Genomic DNA, 26,860 nt, shown 5'->3' on the forward strand with positions numbered 1-26,860 from the left:
TTGGGAATCAAGATGGGGTCTTTTCTATGTAGTTAGACCTGAAATATGTAAAAATGAGGTACTGAGTGACCACATGAAGGTTGGGGAGCAAAGGTCACCAGTAAACGGAATGATGAAGTAACTATCCAGACAAAAGCAAAGAAACTCCTGCCTGAGGTTTTCTCTAGCTCATCACTTCTATACCTAAGCATGTTCTTGTTAAATCCAAATACAGGTAAAACACAATTTTTCTACTCCAACCACACTACCCTTCTTTTTTTTTTTTTTTTAAAGATTTTTTTTTTTTTACTTGACAGAGAGAAATCACAAGTAGATGGAGAGGCAGGCAGAGAGAGAGAGAGGGAAGCAGGCTCCCTGCCGAGCAGAGAGCCCGATGCGGGCCTCGATCCCAGGACCCTGAGATCATGACCTGAGCTGAAGGCAGCGGCTTAACCCACTGAGCCACCCAGGTGCCCCCACACTACCCTTCTTAAATGTTACCAATATTAGTACAGTAACCGCCCCAATTTTTTTTTCATGTATTTAACACAGACTTATATAAACATGTATGTATGTGTAGATTTTGTAGGTTCTGTTTTGCTTTGTTCATAAATGGCACCATATACTTCATGTATGGTTCTACAACGTGTCTTTTTTCTAATTTATTTTATATACGTATATAAAATAAGGAACTTTTCATTGACCTAGATCAATGTAACATTAAGACTACATGGGAGCTTTGTAAGTCAGTCAGCTTTTCACACTGTTTACCACGGCAAGCAACATGTATTACTGCAGGATAGTGGTTAAGAATCAGACTTGTGTCCTACTGCCTGGTTTCTAATACCAGTTCTACCACTGACTAGCTGTGGGACCTGAGGCAAATAGCCTCTTGTGCCTTAGAGATAATTGTACCTTTAGGGTTGTTGTGGAGTTGATAGCTAATATTTATCTAGTCCTACTCTTAACGTACTTCACATGTACTGACTGACTTAAAACAGTGCCTAGTACCTTGTATATGGAATCTGTAGTAATATTCTATTTCCAATCACTACCCATTTCGGAACCTCCCCTGGCTGAGAACCACACCTTGGCAATAGCTAGAGGGGGTAGGGTTCAGATCTGTTCTATTTCCTCCAGTCTGTGCTTGCTGATGGTTAATGGTTGATTTTGTCATCCCCAAAAAGATACATTGGAATCTTAAGCCCAGTACTTTTAGGATGTGACCTTATTTGGAAACAGGGTCATTGCAGATGCAATTAATTAAGATGAATTCAGGCTGGTCCTAATTTAGGCAGGTTCCTAATACAATAGGACTGGGAAGATGATGTGAAGAGAGGGAGAAGACAGCATTCTACAAGCCCAAGGGATAGGCCCAGAATAGGTCCCTCTCTGAGTCCTCAGCTCAAGAATCCTGCTGACAGCCTTATTTTGGACTTCTAGGCTCTAGAAACCTGAGAGGATATGCTTCTCTTGTTCAAGCCCCTTGGTTTGTGATACTTTGTTAGGGCAGCCCTAGCAAACTAACACACTCACGCAACAAGATAAAAAGTCCTTTTCATGACTATAGGCATTGGGCAGGGGGGAAAAAAAAGAGTTGGGTGTTTTTATGACTTTTGTCCCAGCACTGTCATGAATATAAAGTGGTTGGAGTTTGTGCCTGTGGCCAAGCAGCAGGCCCATTAGTTCCTAGAAACGGAAGTTGTAGCAGCATTCTGGGCATAGACGTGTAGTAGTTTTGGTTTTGTTCCTTTTTTTTTTTTTTTTAAGATTTTATTTATTTACTTAACAGAGATCACAAGTAGTCAGAGAGGCAGGCAGAGAGGAGGAAGCAGGCTCCCCGCTGAGCAGACAGCTTGATGCAGGGCTTGATCCCCTGGGATCAAGCTTTAACCCACTGAGCCACCCAGGCGCCACTGTTTTTGTTTTTGTTTTTTAGATTTTATGTATTTATTTGACAGAGAGAAATCACAAGTAGATGGAGAGGCAGGCAGAGAGAGAGAGAGGGAAGCAGGCTCCCCACTGAGCAGAGAGCCCGACCCGGGACTCCATCCCAGGACCCTGAGATCATGTCCCCAGCCAAAGGCAGCAGCCCAACCCACTGAGCCACCCAGGTGCCCCTGTTTTTGTTTCTTTAATTGAAACAAAGCAGAGCAGATATCGCAAATGTTGGGCCATTCAGAAAGAAGATGATGCTCCAGAGATCCTGCTCTTATCACTACATTTACAGATTAATCACATATTAACTCTGCCATGTCATGCTGAACACGCTCAGCACTTACAACCAGAAGTTGTTCTACAATATATTCTAATATATCCGTTTTGATTTTCACAAAACTCCTAGGAGGTAGGTTCTCTGCCTTGCTGTTAGGAGTTTCTTAGATTTGCTACTATAACATATCACCACAAACACAGTGGCTGAAAGCAACACAAATGTACTCTCTTCTACAAATCAGAAGTCTGGATTGGATCTCATTGGACTAAAATCAGGGTATAAGCAGGATGATGTTTCTTCTGGAAGTCCAGAATTCGTTTCCCGGCCTTTATCAGTTATTTGGGTGGAGGGAGAGGGAGAAGCAGACTTCCCGCAGAGCTGGAAGCCTGCTGCAGGGCTCAGGCGCAGGGTTCCAGCCCAGGACTCCAGGATCATGACCTGAGCCAAAGGCAGGAGCTTAACCCACTGAGCCACCCAGGCGGCCCCTTTCCCAGTTTCTTAAGGCCTCCTGCTTTCCTTGCCTGGTGGCCCTATCCTTCTTCAAATCTCTTCTCTGACCACCACTCAGCCTTTCTCTTCCACTTGGAGGTGCCCTGGTGATCATACTGGGGACCTTGGAGAATCCAATCATCTCCATATTTTAGAGTTAGCTGGTTGGCAACCTTAATTCCACCTGCAGTCTTAGTGCCCTTTGCCACGGAACCTAACAGCCACAATTTCCAGGGAGAAGGATGTGCCCATCGCTGCAGGGGCTACTCACTCCTCCGCCCTCCTCACTTGGGCCCAAGGTCCCCCAGCTAGTAAGGGGAGTGCTGAGCCAGAGAAACTGATCACGTAAACTGGAGGCAAAACTCTTGTTGCTGGGAGACACTTTCCCTCAATAACATTGGCATTGATCTAGGGCGCTTTGGAGCTACAGTTTTAAAACGCGCCCTTAGTAGGCCCGGCTACTCCGATAATAGCGCCTCCCGCCCAGCCCGAGAACCTTCCTTTACCAGCAACCCGAAAGACGACCTGCAGGCCCGCCCCGCGGAAACGCGCTAGTCCGGGGACGCCGGGGTCGGCTCCGGTCGCGGGGGAAGCCGGTAAGCGATCCCGCCGTCTGGCAGGGAGCCTCTGGAGGAGGGAACGCGGCCGGCGGTGGGGACCTGGGGCCCGGGAAGCGGGCGGCGCCCTCGCGAAGTGGGGGCGAGCTGGAGACCCGCTCTCGGTGCTGTCGGATCCCCGCCCCAGCTCCGCCCCCGGCCTGGGCCGGCAGCTCGCCCTGGGGTCCCCCGCCGCTTCCCGTGCTCCTGGCGCCCGCCGCGGCTCGGGCGCTGGAGGAGGAGGGGACGCGGCGCGGCGGGATTCGCGCTTGGCAGGCCTGCCGCATGGTGCGGGCCCCTCCGTATGGTGCCGGGTGCCCGCGTGCAAACCTGAGAAGCTCGCGCGCCCGGGTGTCTCACCCGCGATCCCACTTCTGGCCATTTCCCAACCATTTTACTAGTATTTGGGAGAGCATGCAAAGGGACTTCGTCACAGTGTATACAGTGTATACAGGTCTCTTATTGATCTTACGGGTGGCAGATGGAGTAGCGGGTAGATGGGGTGACTCAGTGGGCTAAAGCCTCTGCCTTCGGCTCGGGCTGTGATCCCAGAGTCCTGAGATCAAGCCCCGCGTCGGGCTCTCTGCTCAGCGGGGACCCCGCCTCCTCCTCTTCTCTTTGCCTGCCTCTCTGCCTACTTGTGATCTCTGTCAGATAAGTAAATAAAATCTTAAAAAAGGAAAGAAAGAAAGAGCCAAAGAAATACTGGTTTTCAGCTCAGAAAATCAATGGTGGTTCTTGCTTATCGGTTACATCTTTGACATAGAATGAAGACCCTGAAGAATAAAAGAAACAAATATGGGGAAACGTGGCCTCCTTGTTACTTTTTTTTTTTTTTTTTTTTGAAGGATCTTATTTGTTTATTTGAGGGAGAGATTGAGAACAGGAGCAGGGAGCCCAACCCAGGACTGGATCCCAGGACCCTGTGATCATGACCTGAGCTAAGGGCGAACACTTAACCAATGAGCCATCCAGGAACCCTCAGCCTGCTTGTTAAATCGGGTAATACCAAGGGCCAGTTAGAATAGGAGCAACTTTTTTCTTTCAGATCCCTAAATACACTGAAAGACCAGACTGTTCTTGAAAAGAATTGTTTTTGAACACAGTGCCTCTAATTTGGTTAATATGGAGCAATTAATTTTAAAGTTGCCCGGTGATTCTATGACACACATGAATACAAACGACATTTTACAGGTCGCTGTAGTGTTTGTTTTAGTTGTGATTTTTGCTCTGCCTGCTGTGTTCTCTGTGCCTCATAATTCTTTGTGGTGTGATTAAAGCAAACAAAAAAACAAACAAAAAACAAACAAAAAAACACTACAAATAGGCTTTCTGAAAATTAAGTTAATTCATTCTGGTGGCTTTCTTTTTTCTTAATGCACCAAGTTGCTAAGGAAAAAAATGCATCATGTTGCTAAGGTTTTAATAATAATAATGGCTGCCATTTATCCATGGCCTCCCCTGTACCAGGCAAAGTGTTACGTACTTTATATTCAATCTCCTTTACCTATGATCCGATCCAGCTAACTGCTTCATCTGGGAAATACAGAAAGGGAGACTGAAGTTCAAAGACTCTGCTTATGTCTTCTTAATCCCAGCGCCTCTAGCTCAGCGTGTCCTAAAAGGAACACGTCTCCCTTCGCCATGCTGTTCCCCAGCCCTGCCACACTCCCACTGCCAGAAGAAGGAAACGCACACACACATACACACAGAACCATTGTGCTTTTTCTTTTTTTCAGGGAATGGTATCATCATTCACCCAGTTTACACTGGAACCCTGGGAGGTCGGCTTTGTCCTTTTCTCCCTGCTTATCCCCCATAAATTTGTCACCAAAAATCTTACGAGTTCTTTCTACATATTTTCTTCTCATTCTTCTCTTCGTTCCCATTGCCACCACCCCATTCCACTCCATCATCATTTTCCTGCCTTTTCTGTTGTCGGAGTCGTTCTCCAGCGCTCCTGTCCCATCCCGTGTGCAGTCCATTCGCTCTATGGCTAGAGTAAGTTATTTTTTTCTAATATGCTCTCTTGGCTAAAATCCTTCAGAGATAGCACATTAATTACCCCAAGGATAAAATCCGGCAACCTTGAGCTTGGCTTGCAGTGGCCTTCAGATAAGACCCTGTCTGCCTCACCAGCCTGTGATAGTCCTCTTTCAATTCCTTGAACTGAACACAACCTCTTTGGCTCTTTTTTTTTTTTTTAAATAAGATTTTATTTATTTATTTGACAGAGAGAGATCACAAATAGGCAGAGAGGCAAGCAGAGGGAGAGGGGGAATCAAGCTCCCCGCTGAGCAGAGAGCCCGATGTGGGGCTCAATGTGGGGCTCGATCCTAGTACCCTAAGATCATGACCTGAGCTGAAGGCAGAGGCTTAACCCACTGAGCCACCCAGGTGCCCCCTCTTTGGCTCTTAAATATGCCAGTCCCTCTGCCTACATCGCTCCCTCCCCCCGCCGCCCCCTGTTGCCAAGCCAACTTCCAGTCATCCTTCAGGCTTCAGTAAAGTATCATTTTCCTGACTTGTTTGGATAATTCTGCCATGCGCCAGCCTAACTCTGTGAGACTTATCACCCTACATTTGTTGAGGTCTGAGGTCCCGCCTGCTTTGGGGCATGCGTGATAGCAGGGACTATGAGAGGTCAAAGTCCGCTGCTGTAGCATCAACGTATACAAACCACACTGTTCCTTGAACAGTGCAGGTTTGAACGGCACAGGGCCACTTATATCCAGCAATTTTGATAAATGTAGTACAGTCTGTAAATGTATTTTTTATTCAGGATTATAAAACCTGTCATGGGTGTCCAGGGTCTACCTGTTTTGCCAATAAAGGAATAAACTGCTGTTGTCCTACCGTGTTCATTTTGAGCTACTTTGACTTCATTCTGCCTTTTGAAATATATTTAATTTTCAACGTTTCCGTTTTTGAATACAGGTCGAAAGAGGTTGTGGTGACCGTGTCAGTGAAGCCGGGCTGTGTGGGTTCCCAGCATGGATGGCTATGTGGTCCTGAGAGTGATCGGAGAGGGCTCCTTCGGCAGAGCCCTTTTGGTTCAGCAAGAAAGCAGTAATCAGCTGTTTGCCATGAAGGAAATAAGGCTTCCCAAGGTCACTGCTAAAGCCATTAGCTCATGTTGAAAATGTAGATGGTTTGCCCCAGAAAATTAGTTCTTGAGATTTAACATGGAATTGCTCTTTCGTGCAAAAGATGTAATGGGTTTATTCATTAGCTTTACAAGGTCTTGATGTATTTTATATGGATTTTAGGTAATTTTTATAATTAACAAAGAGGGAGAAAAAATAATCTAGGTGGCGATTGCTGTTTATCTCAATGAATAATTTCCAATTTTGCATACCTAAGAGGGAAAGAAGCTTTGCGGGAAGCAGCTCAGGTGCCCTATTAATGAAAACAGAGCATAAAAAATACAATGAAGAGCAAAAACCTAACATGCTAACCTTTGATATCAGAGAAGCTATTTTGTGGATCAGTTTTGGGTTTTATCTCCCTGGAAGGTGAGGAAGGTGCTACCTGGTCCATGTTTATCATAGTTGTTGCAGGAAAGAATCTGTGCCATTGAGGTTGTTTAATAACGTCTTGATCAATTTTCTAAAAATACATTTTAATACAATTCTCAGAATTCTAAGCATTTATTTCCCCACTATGTTCTTGACCTCTTTCCGTGATTCTCGAGTGGACTTCAAAGTCATCTGGAGGTTAAAACACAGATTGCTGGGCCCCAACCCTGGGTATCTGGTTGAGGAGGTGCAGATGGGCTGATGAATTTGCTTTTTTTTCTTTAAGAGATTTGTTTATTTTGAAGAGAGAGTGAGAAAGAGAATCTCAAGCAGCCTCCCTGCTGAGCGTAGAGGCCAACAGGGGACTCCATCTCATGACCCTGAGATCCTGACTTGAGCTGAAATCAGGAGTTGGAGGCTTAACATACTGAGCCACCCAGGCGCCCCTTTTTAAAATATCTTTTTGTAATTCTTTTTTTTTTTTTCTCCCAATAGCAGTTTCTTAATTGAAAGACAAGCCATTCAGGATTTTGTCCTCAGAGTGTAAGTTAGGGATAAGCAGTTTTGGAAACCAGCTTTGTAAATCACCTTCTTCCATGCTTACTGCGCTAACACATCAGTCTTTCTCATCTGGGCCAGTGGGCTGCAAACATGATGCAGACAGTAAGACCTGAGAGCCCCAGTTCTTAAGGATATGCTGTGGTTAATGGCATGCCCATTCTCCACATCAGTTACGATGAGACTGATGTGAAAACTGGTTTACATTCTATACGTGGAAGGATATAAGGGTCAATTTTAGCATGTAAAATATAGCCACAGTTCACTACTTTTTCTCATAGAGTTTGATAAACATAAGTTGGGTCACAGCGTGTTGCTTCAAAACTTCCTCTGGCATTGACGTATACAAACCACACTTGACCCTTGAACAACACAGATGTGAGCTGCATGGGGCCACTTATATGTAGATTTTTTGGATAAATGCCATCCAGTACTGTAAATGTATTTTCTCTTCCTTGTGATTTTCTTGGTAACACTTTCTTTTCTCTAGCTTACTTTATTGTGAGAATATAGCATATAAAACATGTAATATACAACATGTGTGTCAATTGACTATGTAATTGACAAGGCTATTAATGGTTACGTTTTGGGGGAGTCAAAAGTCACAGGTGGATTTTTGACTGCACTGGGGGGCGGATCACTGCCCCCAGCTCCCATGTGGTTCAAGGGTCAACTGTATTGTTGTAAAGCTATCCATTTTAAAATGAAGTATTCCATTTATGCTATTTAAAATCTTCTTCTAGTCTCTCTCTGGTACACAGAATTCTAGGAAGGAGGCTATTCTGTTAGCCAAAATGAAGCACCCCAATATTGTTGCCTTTCAAGAATCATTTGAAGGTAAATATGAATTCCCCCAAAAACGCATTGTGGAATTTGATTTATGGCCTCCAGGCTTTCCTCAGGAGTCTTCTGTTTGTTCTAGCTGAGGGACACCTGTATATTGTGATGGAATTTTGCGACGGAGGGGACCTAATGCAGAAGATAAAGCATCAGAAAGGAAAGTTGTTTCCTGAAGATATGGTAAGAGAGGGGCTTCCACGATTTCTCTCAAGATTTAGAAGCAACTTTCCTCCCAAAATGGGTATAAGTTCACATGAAAGCATTGTACATGTGATTACTTGATACACTTGTTAGAAGCAACTCGCTTCCCTATTGCTGCTCCTGTTTATGTGTGGGAGGTGGCTGCCATAGATATTTCCAGCAAGTTCAATAGATATGTTTATAAAATATCAAGGAATAAAACTTCTGTGTGTAGAAAAGTTTCAAAATTGTATTGCTCCTATTTTGTCCTGTATATTTCAAATTTTGAATTTTGTGGTACTGACATTGTAGAAGACAGATAGAGTTATTTGGCATTACTAGATCATCAGAAGAACGAAGCCCAAATTCCTGGGTCATGGGAATACCTATTCATGAGAATACCTATTCTCATACTTTTTCCTTTTACAATTTAGCATTTTCCTTTATGTCTAGTATTTTCTGCCTTTTTAAAGGAAAATTGTGTATTAAATATTATTAGAATGAATTGACTAAGGAAAATAGTTAAATAAACACCATGAATGGGACTTTGTCTGGTTTAGGGTATAACATGTTATGAAATTGGTATAAATATTTTTATGTAGTGGTTGTGTTGTTAAAAATATGGATTCCAGGGGCGCCTGGGTGGCTCAGTGGGTTAAGCCGCTGCCTTCGGCTCGGGTCATGATCCCAGGGTCCTGGGATCGAGTCCTGCATCGGGCTCTCTGCTCAGCGGGGAGCCTGCTTCCCTCTCTCTCTGCCTGCCTCTCCATCTACTTGTGATTTCTCTCTGTCAAGTAAATAAATAAATAAATAAATAAATAAATCTTTTTTAAAAAAAAAAATATGGATTCCAGAGAAGGAGGTCAACCTTGGCTTCAAATGAATGAATCTCCATAGCAAAAAAGAAAAATAAATCGGTTTGACATTTAATTATAGGCTTAGAAATTCTGAATACTACTGACTCAGGATTTGTAAGAAGAAAATGCTGACTCACAGGATGGTTGACAACATAACGAAATCTTTTAATGTTAATAAATGAACACTCTGAAAAGGCAAATGAAAATCTGATGTAATGATTACAAAAAGTTGTAGCATACTCATTCCTTAGTGGTGAATTACCTTTATATATATATTTAAGAAATACTTTTATTTGGTTGAATTCAAGAAAACCATAGTGGGAGTTTTATTGAACTAAATTGCTGTTTAGATCATACATAACATGATGGAACATGGGATTCACAGTTTTTCTGAATTCTCCCAGGCAATGTTGAATCTTAGTTGAACTATGTAATTTTTAGGGTTCTGTATTTATATTACAGAAAATCCAGGTCAGCTAAGGCCTGGAGATGATTCTTTGGGATTTGGGGTTGACACAAACCAGTTACTGCATGCCTTTTCCTTGCAGATACTTAATTGGTTCACACAAATGTGCCTTGGAGTAAATCACATTCACAAGAAACGTGTGTTACACAGAGATATCAAGTCCAAGGTAAGTGAAATACCTTTTGGGGCCTCAACACGAAAACAGAAACAAAGACTATTTCACTCAGTCTTTTTTCTGTGTTCTTCTGTTTCCTTTTGGGACATTTTTATTTAGCCTAGAAGTCTTTGTCAACCTAATATTTATACGAGCCAAGGAAGGTACTACCTGAGAAAGATCATTTAATCTCTTTACTAGTGTATGTTAATAGGTTCCTAGCTCTCTTAGTGATTGCTAAGACTATCTTTCTCAGATGAAAAATGGTCAGGACCTGTGCCATGGAGTCCCCCGATACGTTCCCAGGCGCTCGATCAGGCTCTGCTGATACGAGATTTTATTTATTTATTTGAAAGAGAGAGAGAGAACACACACACACACACACACACACACACACACGAGCAGGTGGAGGTATAGAGGGAGAAGCAGACTCCTCACTGAGCAGGGAGGCCCAGTACAGGCCTTGATCCCAGGACTCTGGGATCATGACCTGAGCTGAAGGCAGATGCTTAACCGACTGAGCCATCCAGGCTCCTGTCTACCGATAAAATCTTAAGCTCGCTTGTTTGCTTTCTAAGCAGTGATCCTGAATTCCCAAGCAGGGTAACGTGTATCTGTCAGAAGGGTATCTTATTTCGTGTTCCACTCCAGAACTCAGCTGTCAGCATCTCTGCCCTTAATCTCCATCACCAGCAGGCTTTGATAGACAGCTTCTCTGAGATCTCTGCCTTGCGGGTGAATGATGCAAGACATAATCTCAGCTCTTCTTTTTTAATGCAGAACATCTTCCTCACCCAAAATGGAAAAGTAAAACTGGGAGATTTTGGATCTGCCCGTCTTCTCTCCAAGTATGTATATCTGTTTTGTAGTAGTGACAGCAATCAAAATATCCCTTATTCAGGAATGCGCTGTAATCGTGCTTTGCCTTCTTATGGTTTTAGTCCTATGGCATTTGCTTGTACATATGTGGGAACACCCTATTACGTGCCCCCAGAAATTTGGGAGAACATGCCTTACAACAATAAAAGGTAAGTAATGTTCTTGCTTGATACATTAAGTCCTGAGCTTGACCACTTGGTGACAGGCATTGTAACCGACAAGGGAAGTTTGGTTTTTGAAAAATATATTTGAAAGCAATGTAGAATCTAAATGCCCAGGCTTCTAGATGAAGGTCACAGTTTTCCAACTGTTTTAATCAGAGCTGAAAGGAGCCAAATGTGAATGTTGAAGGAAAGGCTAGTCATTTCTAAGGAACAGTATGAATGACATAATAGAATGAATGACATGACTGCTTTTCACACTCTACTGCTCTCACTTTTAAAAGTCCCAAAGCTCAGGTTGCAGCTCTACCAGTTACATCAGAATGTCAGGGGGTGGGAAGTGTACATCGGTAATTTTCCAGCATCACCAAATGATTCCAGTGTGTGGCAAAATTTGGGAACTACTGGATTATGTCAGTGAGTTCATATTGGCAGGACTGGATAATAAGTACTTGACTGATAGGTTAATTAATTAAAAGAAGATAGTCTTGGGGCGCCTGGGTGGCTCAGTGGGTTAAAGCCTCTGCCTTTGGCTCAGGTCATGATCCTAGGGTCCTGGGATCAAGCCCCATATCGGGCTCTCTGCTTGGCAGGGAGCCTGCTTCCTCCCCTCTCTCTCTCTGCCTGCCTCTCTGCCTACTTGTGATCTCTGTCTGTCAAATAAATAAATAAAATCTTTAAAAAAATAAAATAAAATAAAAAAGAAGATAGTCTTAAGACCTTATGGTTTAAGATAGAATATTTTTCTGAATATAAGTCATGACCTGCCCCCTGATGGAATGGGTGAACAGAGGAATATTGGAAATAGATATACAAGAAAGGATATGGCCATCACCTTCTTTTTCACTGTTGCTAATAACATTTTGATGTTTTTTCCACCCATTCACTTCCCCCTGCCAAACCTAGTTTATGTATTCTATATACAACTTAGTATCCTCCTTTTTTTATTTTATTATATCATATTCATATCACCACATATTTAAGCTCTTTACAAATATTGTTGTTGGTCTAATGATAATTTTCAGTATTATAATCAGTGTCATGATTAATAGACCTGTTGTGAGTAAACAGATCACTATTTTGTAACACATTCTTGGCATGAATTCCTTGAAGTAGAAAACCTACAGGCTCTCGTTACCTTCTGTCGCGTCAATTTCTGTAAAGAACATGGTAATCCATACTGAACAGTTTCTTTTAAGAGTAAAACTGAGTGCACAGCAGCTATGAAGAAACCTACTGGGCCAATTGGGGAGATTTGATTTTGGACAAATATTTGGTGATATGATTGAATTAAGGTTATATTTCTTGGATGTGACAATGGTACTGTGTTTGTGAGGGAGAGTACATGCTGACATGTTTGGGGATGAAGTCTTTGGTGTCTGCAGTCTTTTATTCAAGAGGTTCAGATATATGTGGAACTAGGTGGTGAGAAGGATGGAGGAAATGGGGATGCTTAGAATGAAGAAGGGTGGGCGTATGGGGCAACTACAGACCTCTTCTGATGTATGAAGAACTGTTTGGGGGAAGAATGAGTAGTCTTATTCTCTTGGTTTTGGAATGTAGAGCTAACACAGGGTGATGAGGGTTTCCAGAAGACACATTTTGGCTTATGATAAAGAAGACCATTCTCCCTAGAGCCATCCAACAGGCTGTGCCCAAGGTAAAGAGCGATTTATCAGGAGGTGTGGCCAAAAGGCCTGGGGTTGCACACAGATGGTCTGGGTAGAAGCTATACTGCATGACTTCTAACCCTCCTTCCAACTATGCCAGTCTGAGTCTACAAATACTCCTTCCTGTACCGAATGCTACTGCAATGATGTCTGAACAGCCTTGATTTGGAGGGTAGGGGCTCGGGAGCAGAGAGTTTTACTGCGAACATTACTGTGAGTAAGTATCTAAGTATTAGACCAAACTTAACATGTATTGTATTTTAATAACTAGGAATTACTTGTGATATTTATTCTTTTTGAAGATAATTTTTCATTTTTATTTTCTTTTGTATTTCATATAATCATGCATAACCCATTTGTCATTCCATTTATGCTTCCAGTGACATCTGGTCCTTGGGATGCATTCTCTATGAGCTCTGTACCCTTAAGCATCCAGTAAGTATGGTGTGTAAATTGGAAAAGGCAGCCTCTTGTCATACCTGGCTAAGTCCTTAGTAATGTGCCAGGTTCCACTTGGCTGTGTGCTTCCCTTGGGCTCTGTAGGAGTGCTGACAGCATTGACTCCATCTTTGGCCTGCCATGTTGGCCCACAAGTGGTACCACAAGGGATAACTCCCTTGTGACCTCACCACCATGTCCCTCGCTCCAGGGAAGCTGGGGGTTAAGGTCCAGATAGTTGCCCTATAGAGAACAGGGCAGAGAATAGCTGTGTAGTGACCTGCATTCCCCTGTCCACCTTGCCCCCGTGCCCATTGCCCCGTTGGTAATTACCCTGCATAAAGCTCTGGGTAAACGACATGGAGTGGCTTGCTTTGTGTTTCAGTATTAAAATGCCTTCTTGGTCTGGATGATCCATGACTGACCCTCCTCTACTTTCTGACAGGTGAATTCATACCTCTTTCCTTGGGTATCACCTTTGCCTGGAGTCCCTGTGGTAGCTTATACTAATAGGAAATTTTCATTATTTAGTTTCTGTAGTTTTATATTTAGCTTGCGTGCCTGCCTTCCATTTTTCTTTCCGTCCCTTCCTCCACCCGTCCTTTCTTTTTTTCACTATTCTGAATTTTTTTATGTTGGTAAAATACAATCTATATCATGATATTAGCCTTTTTAACCGTTTTGTGTGGCATTGATTACTTTGCAGTATTTTGTAATCATCTCTGGTACCTATTTGCCAAACTTGCCCAGCCCATGCTCCTAAACAGAAACTCTGTACCCATTAAATGATAACTTCCCATCCCCACCCCTCCCCACCAGCCCCTGGTAACCTTTAATCCACCTTCTGTCTCCAAGAACGTGTGTATTCTAGATATTTCCAATAAGTGGAATTACACAGTACTTTTCCCTTTGTGTCTGGCTTATTTCATGTAGCATAATGTTGTAACATGGGTCACAATTTCATTCCTTTCTGTGATTGAGTGATGTTCCATTATGTTTGTTTATATCTTATTTTGTTTATCCATTCATCTGTTGCTGGACATATGGGTTATTTTCTCCTTTGGCTATTGTGAAAAAATTATCTTTATATTTATTTGTTCAAGATATTTTAAAACACAATTTAACAAAAAGGAGGCTAAATAACTTGGCCAGCTTGTTTAGCAGTTACTATTACACAGAACTAACAATCATAGCACTCATCCCTGTTAAGTCTTGGCTTTTCATAGAAATAAATGCTGTCCTTTGGGCACAGATTGAAACTTAGGTCTAACCAAGCATTTTTTCATTTTTTATATTTTAAGATTTAATTGTAATACGGATGACATAGAGTGTCATGTTAGTTTCAGGTGCACAACATAGTGATCCAGCACTTGTAAATACGTACCCATACTCACCATCTGTCACCATACGAAGTGACTATGATATTATTGGCTTTGTTGCCTGTGCTCTACTTTTCATCCCCCAAACTTAATTATTTTATACCTGAAGTCTGTGCCTCTTACTGCCCTCTGCCTATTTCACCCATCCCCACCCACCCCTGGCAAGCATCTTTACAGACGTGCCTGAGAGGTATGAGAGTGAATGATGGAGGAACAGCCTTCGCCACCACTAAGAAATCCCCTCACACTGAAACCACGTGCTGTCTTCCTCCAGTGTGCGTGGTTTATATCGCCTGCTGCATCGTTAGAACAACTTGGGAGAATTTACAGAGTGGCGATACCTGGGCCCATACTATAGTAATTGAATGGAAACCCCTGAGGGTGTCCTGGACAGCAGTGTTTTATAGAACAGGTGATTCTAGGGGCGCCTGGGTGGCTCAGTTGGTGGAGGGCCTGACTCTTGGTTTCAGTGCAGGTCATGATCTAAGGAACATGAGACAGCCCTGCTTGGGGCTCCCAGCTCAGCTAGGGGTCTGCTGGAGGTTCTCTTCCTCTCCGCCTGCTCACATCTGCTCTGTCTCTCTGTCTCTCTCCCTTTCTCAAACAAACAAATAAATCTTTAAAGCAGGTGATTCTAATGTGCAGCCCAAGTGGAGAGCCACTGTTTTATAAAAAAAGGATTATTTTTAAAATACCAGTATTTTATTTATGATTATATTCTTTATTCCCCTGATTCTGTCTTTTGTGTGTGTAGGTGTGTACTTTCATATACATGTTCTTATTCCTTCTAGCAAGAATAAGAATTAAGGAGTATGGTGCCCTGATATTTGACACACTATCTGTTTTCTCATCTGCTTTGAGGCTAAAGTAGTTCTCAAACCTTTAGGAAATGCAGAAACCTGGTATAGTGGTTCAGAAACTGGAGGCAGAGCAGATTTAGTCTCATTTTTCACTACCTGAATGTTTCCCTTGTTATCTGTTGATTTTTTTCTTTTTTCATATCTTCACTTGCATATTTTACTAATAGGTACATTTTCAAGGCAGAATGCCAACATGTTCTTACATTAAGTATTACCAAGATTAACTAACATCTAGTGTTAATTTCAAAGTTTATTCTACAGTGAAGATTTTTTTAAAATGTTATGCTGGCATGTCATTCTGATTCCCATTCTATTGCTTGTCAAATTCTAATAGCTCCTTTGATGATATGAAGGTAAAAGGGATTTGGCAGTACACTTTTAAAGCTGGAATAGTCTGGAATGCGTATCACGAGGGGGCAGGCCTAGCAGGTTCTGGGGAGGAATGAACCTAAGGGATGTTACACTTATTATATGCCTGTTAGGACCATTGACTTCTTAAGCTACATGTATGTAGGGCTTCTGGGTGGCTTAGTGGGTGAAGCCTCTGCCTTCGGCTCAGGCCATGATCTCAGGGTCCTGAGATCCAGCCCCAGGTTGGGTTCCCTGCTCTGCAGGGGAGCGTACTTCTCCCTCTGCCTCTGCCCCTTCCCCTGCTCCTGTGCTCTGTGTCTCAAATAAAATCTTTTTTAAAAAGCTGCATGTATGTATTACCTTGATTTTAAACATATGTTAACAATGTGTATCTGCACACACATTGATTATGAGTGATAATGTACCCAAAGCTGGCATCAGTGCTCAGATTTTCCTCTAGATGGGCAGGTTTTGCCCTGTTTATGTTTACCTTCCCTCTGAACCCACTGTAAGATTTCAAATAGTACCTTAAGGATCCCTCTGGGAAGAAAAATGACCAGGCGACAGATACTTTTATAAAATTAAATTACTTCATAAGGATTTCATTGAGCTGGCAATTTCTTCCGCTCCTGCCTTGTCTCTGCTCTTACATTCAGTTGTACTTTTTAGTTTCAGGCAAACAGCTGGAAAAGTCTTATTCTCAAAATATGTCAGGGGTCCCTGAGCCCACTGCCATCTCAGTACTCCTGTGAACTCCAGCTTCTGATCAAGCAGATGTTTAAAAGGAATCCCTCACACCGCCCTTCTGCTACAACACTTCTCTCCAGAGGCTCTTTGGCTCGGCTTGTCCGCAAGTGCTTACCCCCAGAGGTACGGTGGGTTGACTGTGAGTGGTTTTCAAGTGTGGCCAAATGGTTTATCTTTTGACACAACATGTAGGACATGCTTGTAAAAATTCAAATAATGCAGAAGAGTATACAAAAAAGTAAAAACTTCCTTTCCTTCTTCCTCTCCCTTCCACAATACCGTTCCCTGAGAATCCTCATAGGGAGAGTTTGCATAACCTTTCTGGTCTTTTTCTAGACCTGTAGCAATATCTGTATATGTGTCTAAATTATAGACATTTTCTAAATGGCATTTTAGATGCCATAAATCATATATTTATGATTATGGGGAATATGTTTGTGGAGAATATGATTGTAGGGAATGATGTTGATAATTAAATGACATTATGGCAGTGTCTAAAGAAAAGTGTACCTCACATATTTAAAATTCTTTACTTGAAACTTTCAGATCATCACAGAATATGGCAATCAGATATTAGAAGAAACCAAAAATTCTAAGCATAGTACACCAAGGAAAAAAGGTAAGAATTTTAGAAAGCTTGCCTTTTGTTCCATTTTCTTTTAAAATATAGTTTAACAAAAAGAAAAAATATAATTTTTAAGTTACTGGAGACAATTTCAGAGATCTCCTGAAATTAAAATTTTTTTAATTGCTATTTCAGATGTAATTCTGTACTGACTTTTATGCTTTTAATTTTCCAGGGATCAAAAAGCCTAGTTTGGAGATTTTAATGATGTAAAGATTGTTCTTCATTTCATTATTAGTATCATGTTCTCTTCGGTCAGGTAGAAGGCTTCTGTGGCCTGGCCTAGGAATCTAACCATGAAAATACAGTGTTAATCTTATAGGAAATCATCCCCAAGTATCCAAAGAACCATCTGGTAAACAAAATTTTAAAAAGCAGAGCCATGGGACACCTGGGTGGCTCAGTCAGTTAAGTGTCTTCCTTCAGCTTAGGTCATGGTCCCAGGGTCCTGGGATCAAGTCCCACATCAGGCTCCCTGCTCAGTGGGGAGCCTGCTTTTCCCTCTCCCTCAGCACTCCCCTACTAGCTGTGGGACCTTGGGCCCAAGAGTGGAGGGCGGAAGAGTGAGTAGCCCCTGCAGTGATGGGCACATCCTTCTCCCTGGAAATTGTGGATATTAGGTTCCATGGCAAAGGGCAGTTTAGCCTGCAGATGGAGGGGCGCCTGGGTGGCTCAATGGGTTAAACCTCTGCCTTCGGCTCAGGTCATGATACCAGGGTCCTGGAATTGAGCCCCGCATTGGGCTCTCTGCTCAGCCGGGCCTGCTTCCCCCTCTCACTCTGCCTGCCTCTCTGCCTACTTGTGATCTCTGTCTGTCAAATAAATAAAATGAAATCTTTCTTATTTTATTTTATTTATTTGACAGAGAGATAATAAAATAAGTAAATAAATCAATAAAATTTTAAAAGATTTTATTTATTTGGCAGAGATAATAAATAATAAATAAATAAAATATTTAATTTCTTTATTTGACATTTGTAGGAATGTATGTCCTTCTAGTAATGCAAACCCTTTAGTCTTGTAATTCACCCTTTCTTCATTCCTCAAGGGGTAGCCAGTTACCTTTGTTTCCACAGTTTGCCTTAGTGTTCATTTTACCTTAGGTACTATTTTGTAGCTTTTTCCCCTTCCCAGGGTATTGGGAAATTTGTTTTAAAATGCTAAGCAACAACAACAATAAAAGTCAGTTTAGGAAAAGTTTCAAGATAGTTTGGCCAAGTATAGTCTTACTATTCCTAAATAAGAGGAATAAATCAGTGGAGAAAGGCCACCTTGGGAGACCGTGTGTCCGGTGGCATCTCCACCCAGCCAGTAGGCAGTGCCACCAGGGCAGTGAACATTCCCCGTGATGGCTGCGGCTGTGTCTCATTCACTCCCAGTTGTAGCCTCAGCACCTTTCATTACAGATGCTCAGCAGCCATTTTTTACAATGTTGAATGAAAGAGGAACATGGGGGGCCAGGCTCTGTCAGGGCAAATCAACCCCTCTTTCCGTAGTGATCGGAGGCCCAAGTTCTTGCTGACTGCCACCACCGCTGGTGCCTCAGGAGAGAACAAGCAGCTCCCTCCTTCTAAGGGATCCCTGTTCCACGGGCTCTCGTCACTGTTGGGGACAGCAGAGACTCCCTCGCTGTCCTGAGCTGGAGGTGATGGTGACTTCCCTGGGATGTGGAGGTTCTCACCTTCTAGAGCCTAAATGGGCTGGCAGAAGTGAATTGTGATGCCTTACCTTTCAGATGTTAGTTAGCATTAGGAATAAAACAGCAAAAACAGCCTCTGTTTAAATTACTGTGTGGTTGAAGCTTGGTATCACTGTTCAGGCTAAGGCTTTGGCTCATGGACTTCAACAACTTCATTTGTCTTCATTTGCCTTTCGGGCTTTCTGCAGATCACCTGAGAAGCTTAATCACGTGATCTTCTGTGTGTTTTCTTTTCCTACCTTCTCTCTTCTTTTTAAGCAGACCCCAGCAGAAGCAAGATAGCTTTGGAAGATGAGGCAGCCACGATGGTAAGAGCTTGAAAATTACGTTTATGAAACACACGTCTCCTGGGTACCATCCGGGGCTCTGAGATGTTGGTAAGACTGGGACCTGCTCTCTCCTGGCCAGCAGTTTTTCCGCCTTTGGCATGTGAGGTAATTGGTGGCTGTCGTCCATACTGTCAGCTGAGCCACTGGAGATCACCAAGCATTTGGTTCACGTGCCTCATTTTGTCGTTTTTAATTATTGATGACCAGTGGTGTCAATATAGACGTGAGAGAACTCTGTTCTGCTTTCAGTTATGAACATCTTATTTAAGCCTGGCTTTTAGTTTGTTTGTCATTGTGGTAAACCATACATAACACAGAACTTCCCATTCTAGCCATTTTTACGCATAGGATTTAGCAGACTTAATCACATTCACAGCATTGGGTAACCATCACCACTGTTTCTAGTACTTTCTGATTACCCTGTTACGGAAACTCTGCCCTTGTATAATAGCTCCCCATTCCTTCCCGACCTGCACTGCCACCCCAAGCTCCTGGTGACCTCCAGCCTACCTTCTGTCTCTGCTGTGTGCCCATTCCAGAGATTTCACAGGAGTGGAATCATGTGACAGGTGTCCTTTTGTGTCTGGCTTCTTTTGCTTAGCATAGGGTTTTTGTTTGTTTGCTTTTGTTTTGTTTTGCTCAGTTCTGATTTTGCTTGGCATCGTTTTTTTTTTTTTTTAAGATTTTATTTATTTATTTGACAGACAGAGATCACAAGTAGGCAGAGAGGCAGGCAGAGAGAGAGGAAGGGAAGCAGGCTCCCTGCTGAGCAGAGAGCCCGATGCGGGGCTCAATCCCAGGACCCTGGGATCGTGACCTGAGCCAAAGGCAGAGGCTTTAACCCACTGAGCCACCCAGGCGCCCCTTGGCATCGTATTTTTAAGGTTCATCCATGGATAGCCCGTTATCAGACTATTTTTATTCTTTTTTTGCCCAAAGAATACTTAGATCTGTATTTTGATCTTGACATTTTTTTGTTCAGGGACTTTTAGTGCCTTCCCATTATTTGGCAAACCAAGCTGACATTTTTCAGCCTGGCATTCAAGGTCCTGTTTGTCTTGCTTTGCCCTGGGCAGATGTGAGCTCTTTGACACGAGAGCTGCGGTAATGTCCTGAGGAGAACAGTGGATCCACTTCTCAGTGCTGCCAAACCCAACTTAGTAAATCATGCCCTACTCAGGATTTGTTTTTCTTTCTTTTAATTCCAAAAGAAATTCCAAATTTAATTCCAAAAAAAAAAAATGTTGTACTAACAACATATCATTCTATTTATGGAATGTACTAGAATTTAAACTTGTCAAATTTTTTTCGAATGGAGATTTGGCTGTAAATAAATAACAGCATCCCACCATTATGTTGCTACAAATGGAATAGATCCTGCCCCTGTACTTTTTTTTTTTTAATTCTTGTGAGAATATCTTTTTTTCCCCAGCTTTGTTGAGGCATAATTTATATGCAATAAAATTTACCCTTTAGTGTAGAGTCTGATGAATTTTGAAAACTTTTTAGTGTCATATAACCACCACCATAATCAAGATCTAGAAATCCCAAGCATCCCCCACCCCCGAGAAAGCTTCCTGAGGGCCCTTTGCAAACAATCCTGACTCCTGTCCCAGATGGTCACCACTGTCGTTTTAATACCATCTACAGTGGACACATGCATGTGTTCTTGCAAAATGAAAAGAGCAAAATGTAAGCAGAATGAAGAGAGAGCTGGAAAGGAAGTCAGAGAAGGGAAGAGCTGAGGTAGGAAGAAGGTCCCAGGCAAGATGGCAAGGTGTGATGGCGTGAGGGCAGAGCCGAGTGGCGCCGAGCCAGGAGCCCTGTTTGAGGCCGCTGTGTGTAGAGCAGTGACTGTCACTGGGGATGGAACATCGGAATCCCCTCAGGGCTTTTAAAAACTGCTCATCACCACTACCCACCAAGATTCTGACTTCTTTGTGGGGGAGCCCTTTGCCGGGTGGGGAGAGAAGTATGAGAACCATCAATAGAAATAAGAACAAAGTCCCAGCTATAGTCTACTGTTTATTTATTCATTCAACAAGTCATTGAGAGGGCGCCTGGGTGGCTCAGTGGGTTAAGCCGCTGCCTTCGGCTCAGGTCATGATCTCAGGGTCCTGGGATCGAGGCCCGCATCGGGCTCTCTGCTCGGCAGGGAGCCTGCTTCCCTCCCTCTCTCTCTGCCTGCCTCTCTGTCTACTTGTGATCTCTCTCTGTCAAATAAATAAATAAAATCTTTAAAAAAAAAAAAAAAAAACAAGTCATTGAGAACCCACATGCTGGAAACTGTTGAGGAATAGGAGATGTATTCTCAAAATATATGCAGATTTAGCAGCGTCTTGACAGTGTGTTACTCTATTTCATGAAATCAGGAGCTTAGATAATTTGGAAAAATACCAAATTAAGTGGGAACATTTTTTTTTAAAAGATTTTATTTATTTATTTGACAGAGAGAAATCACAAGTAGATGAAGAGGCAGGCAGAGAGAGAGAGAGGGAAGCAGGCTCCCCGCTGAGCAGAGAGCCCGACGCAGGACTCGATCCCAGGACCCTGAGATCATGACCCAAGCCAAAGGCAGTGGCCCAACCCACTGAGCCACCCAGGCACCCCAAGTGGGAACATTTTAAAGATTTTATTTATTTAATTTGGGGGGGTTGGCAGAGGGAGAGGAGGATGAGGGAGAATCTCAAGCAGACTCCCTGCCAATTGTGGAGCCCTACATGGGGTTCGATCTCACAACCCTGAGATCATGGCCTGAGCCGAAATCAAGAGATCAAGATGTTCAACCCACTGAGCCACTCAGGTGAAGTGGGAACATTTTGACCATGTATAGCAACTTTATAAAATACCTCATTTTGATATTCCAGCATAAAAAGCCCAATACAGCAAACAATATTGAAATTTTTCATTACTCATTGCTTCTATAAAGCCCTCTCAAATACCTGTTGTTTTATATATCCTCTTTGTACTTGCAATGGTTGATATTAATGACTAGTAATATGGGGGCCCGTGTGGCTTAGTCGGTTAAGTGTCTGACCTTTGATTTCAGCTCAGATCATGATCTCAGAGTCGTGAGATCGAGCCTGGTGTCGTGCTCTGCATCAGCACAGAGCCTGCTTGGGACTCTGTCTCTCCCTTTCCCTCTGCCCCTCAGTCTCTCTTTAAAAGAAATATAATGATTAGAAATATAGATGACTTTAAATACATATATGTATGTATATATATGGTTTTTAACTTCCATATAAATATGTATGACGTAACATATAATAATGTATGGGATTCTGTGGTTATGTTTTTTAATTCATTAATCATTATTTAAAATTAAGATAGCTGACTTTGCATACTTTACCTTGTTTGTAGCATTTCAAGCTTTTTAAATTTGTATTTTTAATCCCTTTTAAAGCTAGGAGAAGAACAAGATAGAAAGTATAGCCACACTGATTTAGAAAACATTAATAAAAATTCAGTTGAAAGTGCACTGGGGACATTAAATAAAGAGAAAGGTAAGTTATTCAAATTTTAATGTTATATAAGTGAGGAACTGGGGAATATGGAAGAAATATTAATTTTCATCTTACTAGGTTATAGATATCATAAACATGGGAAGATTTTTGTTTGCTTATCCAGTGATTTATTTAATGGTACAAGAATCCTTTATTACTCTTAAAAAAGAAAAGAATAGTGTTACTAATAAGAGCCTGTAGGAAAAGATAGTATTTGTTGTACTATCTGTCATAGAAACCATGTACAGAAATATACATCCTCCTGGGACTTCATTCTTATACATTGTGTCATATATAAATATATATGTATTTTTAAAAATTCACTTTTTAATGATTAGCTTTACCTTTTCATTTGGAGGTTTCTTTTTCTCATCACCTTTACTGCTTAGACTCAAAAAACATTGTGAGTAGATGTGAGTTTGGAAGAGAAAAGAAAGACTTCTTTCTCTGTACTTGTTCGAGTATATGTGTACATACAGATGATAAGTAATATGCTTAGCAATACTTTTTTACATTTTAAAATCAGATAATAAATCAGTCCATCTGAGGAAACCCAGTTCACCAAGTCCTGTCAGGAGACAGTGGGAGAAAAATGTCTCCAACACAGCTCTCACAGCTCTGGAAACTGCAGCCATACTCTCCTCCAGCTTAGCAGCCGGGGATGAGAGAGGTTAGTAGTCAGATTGAATGCTGTTACTATCGAACATTTCTTTTCTTCTTCTTTAGGTGATTGATTGATTGATTGATTGATGAGAGAGCAGGTGTGAGTGGGGAGAGGGGCAGAGGGAGTGGGAGCCAGAGAGAGTCCTAAGCAGGCTCCACTCCCAGTGTGCAGCCTGACATGGGGGGTTGATCCCACAGCCCTGAGATCATGACCTGAGCCGGAATCAAGGGTCTGATACTTAACCACGTTAGCCACCCAGGGACCCACAATAGAACATTTTCTAATGGTTGTTTAATGGGCCAGAGATTGTTCTTGTTGTTGTTTTTAATGTCACTCTGTAGAAGATATTAGGTGTCACGTATCAGAGCAGGGCCCATGTAGGTGAGTGAAATAGATTTGACTAGCAAGTCAGATATAATTACCTTTGCTTAAAATATGGTCTGGAAGATATATGCTGAGAATCTTTTTAACATGGCCCTAACCATCACCTTTTCACAACTAGGTGGTTCTGTAATAAAGTACAGTGAAAATAACACCCGTAAGCAGTGGCTCAAAGAGACTCCAGAAACTCTGATGAACTTCCTGAAGAATGCGGATCTCAGCTTGGCCTTTCAAACATATACAATATATAGACCAGGTGACTCAAGCCTATCACGTACCTATGGAAACGCTTTGATTTTTAAAATATTTATTTATTTATTTGTTTAGTGAAGATTTTATTTGTTTACTTGAGAGAGAGTGAGAGAGTTCATGAGCAAGGGGGAGGGGCTGAGGGAGAGGGAGAAGCAGGCTTCCCACTGAGCAGAGAGCCTGATGTGGGGCTTGATCCCGGGACCCTGGGATCATGACTGGAGCCAAAGGCAGACGCTTAGTGACTGAGCCCCCCCAGGCACCCTGATAATTCAATTACTAAGCCATCTTGCAAACTCAAGAGCTAAGACAAATTATGCCAAGTAGAGCGTGTAATGCTGTGGCAAGTCTTGACCCTATTTATTGTAACAGATTTAGTTGTCTTTGTTTATTTGGTCAGTATTTATTGAGTGCTAAATGTGCTGGGTTAAGACTTAAAAAAGAAAAAAAAAGAATAACACACAGTTCCTTCCCTGGGTGAGCCCTCAAGGAGAGAGTTTTAGAGTGTTATAGATGAATTTTTAGAGGTGTTTTCTGATAGAGCTGTGTGCAGGTGGTCATAGGAGCCCCGGCGGAAATGGGTGCATAGAAGGACGGTGTTGAGGAAGTTAACAGTTGTGAATTTTGTTGTAGAAATTGTAGGTCCTGGATTTTGTTTCTGGTCCCTGTTCACTGTTCAAAACCTATGTCATAGCTCTAGTATGAAAGGGTTTTATAAAGATTTAGCTCACATTTTTATATTAGGTTATTGTGTGAGCAAAAATCTGAAAACAGTTGCCATCTAGAAAATTCTTTGAAAGCATGCATGCATGTGGTCTCCATTCCCTAATTTTTTATTCCCCAACATGGGGAAAAGTTGGGGGTGGAGAGCTCAGAGGAAAAACAACTGAAAGATGACGAGCCAAAGATAACTTTAATATTAGTTTCTTATATTTGAAGGTTTCAATGATTATTTTCTAGATTTTTCTTTTGAAGAAAGTACTGTTTTTAAATTTTATACCCATCCTGATGCTTCGTGGGCCTGTTTGATGCCAGAAGTCAGGCTGTGTACTGGGGGAGGCACTACAAAAGAAATACAGCATTGTCCTCAGTGAGCCAGCAAGCTTTTGGATGATTTTAGTCCAACATTCACTAATTATGCAACTACTGTTAAAATTGGCATAATTTTCCTCTGAAGGTTCAGAAGAATTCTTGAAGGGCCCCCTGTCTGAAGATACAGAAGCATCAGACAGTGTGGATGGTGGTCACGATTCTGTCATTTTGGACCCAGAGAGATTGGAACCTGGACCGGATGCAGAGGACACGTATGTTGAGATATACGTACATGGTGCTAGTCATTGTGTGTGAAAATCAGACCTTAATTTCAGGTTTAGCAGGAGCTGGTTATATTACTCAACATCACAAATGAATATTCATATCTCAATCTTTTGTCTGGGATGAGTAATGTATTACGGTATTATTACAGAATTCCGGAGCCTAACTGTTCAGCTTGGACTTACTGTTTCTTATTTACTATATTGGGTTTTATTGGCAAATGTTATAAAACATGAAAGAAGTGCTCCTTTGGAAGAGCTAACAGTTTTTTTCCTCTAGTCAGTTGCTCAAAAATGTAAATATTTTGATGGTAGTGTTCTGCTTTGAGCCACCTAAAAATACTTACTGTGCCCCTGCTATGGAGGCTTAGTATCAAAATTGTTTCTTCACAGGGATTTTGAGGAGGATGATGACAGGCCTGACTGGGTGTCAGAACTGAAGCGGCGAGCTGGCTGGCAAGAAGCTTTGGATGGGTGACGCCCAAGGAAGTGCTCCGTAGTCACATCAAGTAGATGTTGAAAATGAGGAATTAATGTTTGGATAATATCAGCTCACAGGATTTATAGTTTTCCTTGGACACAGAACGAAGAAGGGGAAACTGTGAATATTTAAAACTGTTCCTGATTAGTACCACAAGGCTTAAAAAACCTGTAACTCTCATGAGTTGTTGAACTGAAAGGAGAAGGTGTAGAAGAATGGCTCTGAACTTCAGGCTTTCAGTCAGAAAAGAAATCAGAGGCTGCTGCTTCCAGTTTGTGTGATTGTGGGAAATTATTATTATTATTATTATTATTTGATTGTGGGAAATTATTGAAGCTCTTTGAGCCCCAGTTTCCCTGACTCTAAAATGAGGTGATGGGGCGCCTGGGTGGCTCAGTGGTTAAGCCGCTGCCTTCGGCTCAGGTCATGATCTCAGGGTCCTGGGATCGAGTCCCGCATGGGCTCTCTGCTCGGCAGGGAGCCTGCTTCCTCCTCTCTCTCTCTGCCTGCCTCTCTACCTACTTGTGATTTCTCTCTGTCAAATAAATAAATAAAATCTTTAAAAAAAAAAAAAATAAAAAAAAAATAAAATAAAATGAGGTGATGATGCCTTCCTCACAGGGATGCTGACCAAAGACCTTGGCGGTGGCTCTTCACATTATTTCTGCACTGTTATGATTGGTGCTTAATTGCTGTGTAACTCTTTTTACATTTCTGAAAGGCTCAAGGATATAAAATAAATTTAATTGGAATATAAAAATGTGCAGTTTTCCAGTAAGACCTATTTCTGGGTGGTGGTCCATGATCTTCAATGATCTTCGCCAGTGACCCGCCATCCTTAAATACAGCCCCTGTCAGGATGCACAGAAGGGCCCAGGTCAGAACATCAGCCGGTGATGATCAGGAAGGTGGGGAGGGGCACTACAGATCCTGTCAGAAGTTGGTAGTCTTGTGCAGGAGAAAGAAATAGGCCAAAGGTGGAAGTACTGAAAACTAGAGAGTGCTGTGGAACTAATGGGATGCCAAGTTGTGTGGGTCACCCTGACACACATGTTCTGGGTCCTTTCGTTCCATACTGGGATGCTGTCGTGAGGCGACATATTGTACTCCAGAAGAAAGAGGCTCCTCCCTGAAGATCTTGTGGAGGTAAGTGTGCAAACAGCGGAAGCCTAAGCCAGTATGAGGAATGGTGCTCCAGTGAAGAACCAGTGAAGTAGCTGAGTCTATGGCAGGATGGTTTTAAGGATCTCCTGGAGTATGGAATACACACATCTTGCAG

At 42.2% G+C, this 26,860-nt stretch overlaps 1 protein-coding gene across 3 annotated transcripts; it reads left to right on the forward strand.

The window, feature by feature from the left end:
• The first annotated feature begins 3,204 nt into the window (after nucleotides 1–3,204).
• On the forward strand, nucleotides 3,205–26,341 carry NEK3 (NIMA related kinase 3). 3 transcript variants are annotated; one of them, XM_082700528.1, is made up of 17 exons: nucleotides 3,205–3,279; nucleotides 6,217–6,389; nucleotides 8,099–8,192; nucleotides 8,278–8,375; nucleotides 9,781–9,864; nucleotides 10,633–10,700; nucleotides 10,794–10,880; nucleotides 12,943–12,997; nucleotides 16,260–16,460; nucleotides 16,884–16,956; nucleotides 18,920–18,969; nucleotides 22,394–22,493; nucleotides 23,020–23,163; nucleotides 23,660–23,794; nucleotides 24,965–25,091; nucleotides 25,494–25,953; nucleotides 26,182–26,341. In XM_082700528.1, exons 2-16 carry the CDS (start codon nucleotides 6,273–6,275, stop codon nucleotides 25,576–25,578), a joined length of 1,518 nt encoding a protein of 505 aa, XP_082556654.1. In that variant the 5' UTR covers nucleotides 3,205–3,279; nucleotides 6,217–6,272; the 3' UTR covers nucleotides 25,579–25,953; nucleotides 26,182–26,341. The 3 variants fall into 3 exon arrangements, with proteins under 3 accessions (XP_082556654.1, XP_082556655.1, XP_082556656.1); XM_082700529.1 differs by having other exon boundaries at nucleotides 18,923–18,969; XM_082700530.1 differs by lacking the exons at nucleotides 3,205–3,279; nucleotides 6,217–6,389 and adding an exon at nucleotides 6,643–6,794.
• Nucleotides 26,342–26,860: the final 519 nt, after the last annotated feature.

Source organism: Mustela nivalis (genome assembly GCF_964662115.1).
Source record: "Mustela nivalis genome assembly, chromosome: 15".
Lineage (NCBI taxonomy): Eukaryota > Metazoa > Chordata > Mammalia > Carnivora > Mustelidae > Mustela > Mustela nivalis.

What these genes read in the sequence shown, in the direction of transcription:
- NEK3 (XM_082700528.1), top strand. Translation starts at nt 6,273, where the DNA reads ATGGATGGCTATGTGGTCCTGAGAGTGATCGGAGAGGGCTCCTTCGGC. An exon ending in AGTTGTTTCCTGAAGATATG is followed by an intron (nt 8,376 to 9,780) that starts GTAAGAGAGGGG and finishes TTTTCCTTGCAG; the next exon opens with ATACTTAATTGGTTCACACA. An exon ending in TCTGCCCGTCTTCTCTCCAA is followed by an intron (nt 10,701 to 10,793) that starts GTATGTATATCT and finishes TTATGGTTTTAG; the next exon opens with TCCTATGGCATTTGCTTGTA.